Below are 3,576 nucleotides of genomic sequence, written 5' to 3' on the forward strand. Positions count from 1 at the left end.
TTGTAGTTTCAAGCCGTTGCCCCTTGTCGTATCACTACAGGCCCTCATAAAAAGCCCTTCTCCAACTTTCCTGTAAGCCCCTTTCGTGTATGAGAAGGCCACTATTAGGTCACCCCAGAGCCTTCTCTTCCCTAAGCTGAATAACCCCAGCTCCCCCAGGCTGTCCTCACAGCAGAGGCTCTCTAACCCTCTAATCACCTTCGTGGCCCCCCTTTGGACCCGCTCCAGCAGATCTATGTCCTTTTTTGTACACTTTAACAAGACTCCCTCTTAAATCAGCCCATTTTCGTTAGAACAAATACAAATACAATTTTGCAGTTTGTTCTACACACTTTTTTTATATATCTGGCTTTCATCTGAGAAGTAATATCCTAGACTCTTCAACTTTTAGGGTTCAATTTTTTAGTGTTTATTTGCTTAAATCTTACTAAATATAAGAAGATACTTCTATATGCCATCTAACTGGAGAGCTGGGAGGACAAATTCATCATCCCATTTATTTCAATGAATTCTAAACCAACTACAAGTTTCAGCAGGGTAAAATCCTTATCTTTTCTGTTATCTAATAGTGATGACAATATTGTGGTCCTACTATTTACAGACAAGTTTCATTGAGGGGAACTAACTTCAGGGATCACGGGGTTTTGGAACCTTTGACAGAGGTATTTGCCAACCTTGACAATACAAGCCACTTTCAAATGTGAAGACACCTGCACAACCTTTCTAATAAGCGTAGCATGTCTCCAGTCAAATATCATCTGCCGTGACGTAGAGATTAGAATGAAAAGGCAGACTGAACATGAACGATCTCAGTGATGAAGATGGTCTTTTGTTATCATTCCAGGCTGAATTGCAAATCCTGAGCTTACTACTTCAATAAATCATTGTGTGACCCCCTGCAAGTCTTCTTAAATAATTACAACTAATATGCGATCACTTGCATCACATTCTTCTCCTGTATTGGGAAGGATATCACAGACACATGTGCCTATACTAATGCTGTCTTGTCATTTTGTCATTTTCTTTCCTAGATTTTATCCACGAGCTGAGCAACAGTCACACAAATAAACATGCCTGAGCAAAGCAATGATTACAGGGTTGTTGTGTTTGGAGCTGGAGGAGTGGGAAAAAGTTCCTTGGTCTTGAGATTTGTGAAGGGCACTTTCAGAGAGAGCTACATCCCTACCATTGAAGACACCTATCGGCAGGTGATCAGCTGTGATAAGAGCATATGCACTTTGCAGATAACCGATACTACAGGGAGCCATCAATTTCCAGCCATGCAACGTCTTTCTATTTCTAAAGGACATGCTTTCATTTTGGTTTACTCTATCACCAGCCGACAGTCCCTGGAGGAACTCAAACCGATCTATGAACAAATATGTCAGATTAAGGGAGACATAGAAAGCATTCCAATAATGCTGGTAGGGAACAAAAACGATGAGAACCAAAATCGAGAGGTGGACAGCAGCGAAGGGGAAGCCATGGCTAAGAAATGGAAATGTGCCTTCATGGAGACCTCTGCCAAGCTGAACCACAATGTGAAAGAGTTATTCCAAGAATTGCTAAACCTAGAGAAACGCAGGACTGTGAGTTTGCAAATCGATGGCAAAAAAAGCAAGCAGCAGAAAAGGAAAGAGAAGCTGAAAGGCAAATGTGTGGTGATGTGAAATTGCACTGTCAGAAGTCAGTCACGCAGTCTCACCTGTCTGATAATACCCATGTAAAATCTATAGAGAGAACAACCATGCAAGACCCTATTTATTAGTATCTGTTTTAAAAGAAATATTTGAAGTTTGAGTTATAGTGATTACTATGAAAACAACCAACAATCAAAGGAAAAAGAAAAAAAAAAGTAAAAGAAAGATGGGCCACGATACCAAATTCTGTAATTTACAGAAGAAAAGATGTTTTATCCTTAGCGTCAAGTGAAGGATTTGGAAATCCAACTTCATATTATTTACATGTTTACACAATTCAAGCAAAGGCAATGTATGATGTTAGAAGACAAACAAAAAAGTGGCCATGAAGAAACCTAGAATGTGTAAATTCATGCTGGGCGACGTCATCATGTCCTTCAAGAATACTGTGGATGAAGACTTTGGTGCAGTTCTCATTACTGACTGATGCGGCAGTGTGCATATGGTAGTTTCGGATCTGCCAAAGAAACAAACTGTTTCACACTAAAAGGATGTGTAGGGGTAGCACAATAAAAAGGGACAGATACTGTCTCTACGCCCAGCACGAGATTTCTTTTGAGTATGATGCGATGTTTGAACTAAAGAATGAGGAAAAGCCAGCCCCTGTAAAAGAGATAGAGATCATCTTCTCCAGACCCACAGCTCCAAGAATGACCTGTGCTTCTTGCCCCAATATGTTTCAGAACATCTTCCCAAAGATGTTTGGCTACAAAGAAAGTCAGACTTGACAAAAATGGTGTGTATGTACAAAGAAAATGTTTCCCCTGGGAGGACTGTCTGGGGAGTCCCCTATAACAGCCTCTATGGGAAAGGCTCTGCTCAAGTGGTGCTGATGGTTAAATGAACACATGGTGTAATCAGTGAATGAACGGCAAGTCCACTGAACTGATGGTAGCCCTGGAGAGATGTTGGTGTATTCTACAAAGATTTTATTAAAATTACCATATTAGCTGTATGGAACTTCTTTACATCACTGTATTCCAATCAGAATGATTTTGCATTCATGCACTACTAGAGTTCTTGCCTTTATATTGTCTGAAGGGTTTTATATTTGCCATTTAAACTCATGATTTGAACTGCTGTGACTATTTATAGAATCAAATCCTATATCTGGAGTTAGGATCTATGAGACTCTTTAAGAGAAAATTTGCTGGAATAAGTACTACAGGATTTGGCATAGTAAAAGTTGTAGTCAGTACTGTGTTACAATGCAATACAAAGTTCGTATTAGAAAAAAAAACTTAACAACTCTACCCCCAAACAATGTATTTAAACCACTTTGTCAGGGGAAACTCCTCTTCCCAAAACCTTTATGAGGGGAAAGAGATTACAAAATGTGAGCTTTTCTGGATTTCTCCTCAAAGCTTTTTTAAAAACTAACATGAATGAATGAAGTATTTATCCTACTGATAAAAAAGACCACCTAAGATAAAAGAAGCACATACATTTTTTAAAGGACACATCAAAATTGTACAAGCTACAATTTGCACCTTAGGAACTGCTTTGAAATAATAAAAAATCCGCATATTTTTGGTAAATGTTTATGTCAAAATCATACTATGAGAAAATGCAATCAAGTACTGGTATTATTAGTATGCATGCTGTTACATTATAAATATCTTCTATGAGCTGTTCAAATGGAGTATTTACATTAAAAACTGTTACCTTGTTCCTCTCAAAGTTATTCCTTGCTTACCTTCCACCTTTCAAAGAAAAGTGCAAGTATTTCACAGGTAGACTGCTAGCATACAGTTCTTGGAACAAGAATTGCTACTAGCGTTGTCTGGAAAGGAGCACAACTTTCTTCACTCATGCAAGAAATTCTGGCACCAGTAAAGTCAAGAGTAAAACTTCTACTGTTTTCAAAGAAGATAGA

At 38.6% G+C, this 3,576-nt stretch overlaps 1 protein-coding gene across 1 annotated transcript; it reads left to right on the forward strand.

Annotated features, from left to right (window-relative positions):
- Positions 1–1,030: 1,030 nt before the first annotated feature.
- Positions 1,031–1,827, forward strand: LOC104269647 (GTP-binding protein Di-Ras2). Its single transcript, XM_009875975.1, has one exon. The coding sequence runs from the start codon at positions 1,071–1,073 to the stop codon at positions 1,668–1,670; it is 600 nt and encodes a 199-aa protein (XP_009874277.1). The 5' UTR covers positions 1,031–1,070; the 3' UTR covers positions 1,671–1,827.
- The last annotated feature ends 1,749 nt before the right edge of the window (positions 1,828–3,576 follow it).

This window comes from Apaloderma vittatum, unplaced genomic scaffold (assembly GCF_000703405.1).
Source record: "Apaloderma vittatum isolate BGI_N311 unplaced genomic scaffold, ASM70340v1 scaffold14739, whole genome shotgun sequence".
In the NCBI taxonomy this organism is placed as follows: Eukaryota; Metazoa; Chordata; class Aves; order Trogoniformes; family Trogonidae; genus Apaloderma; species Apaloderma vittatum.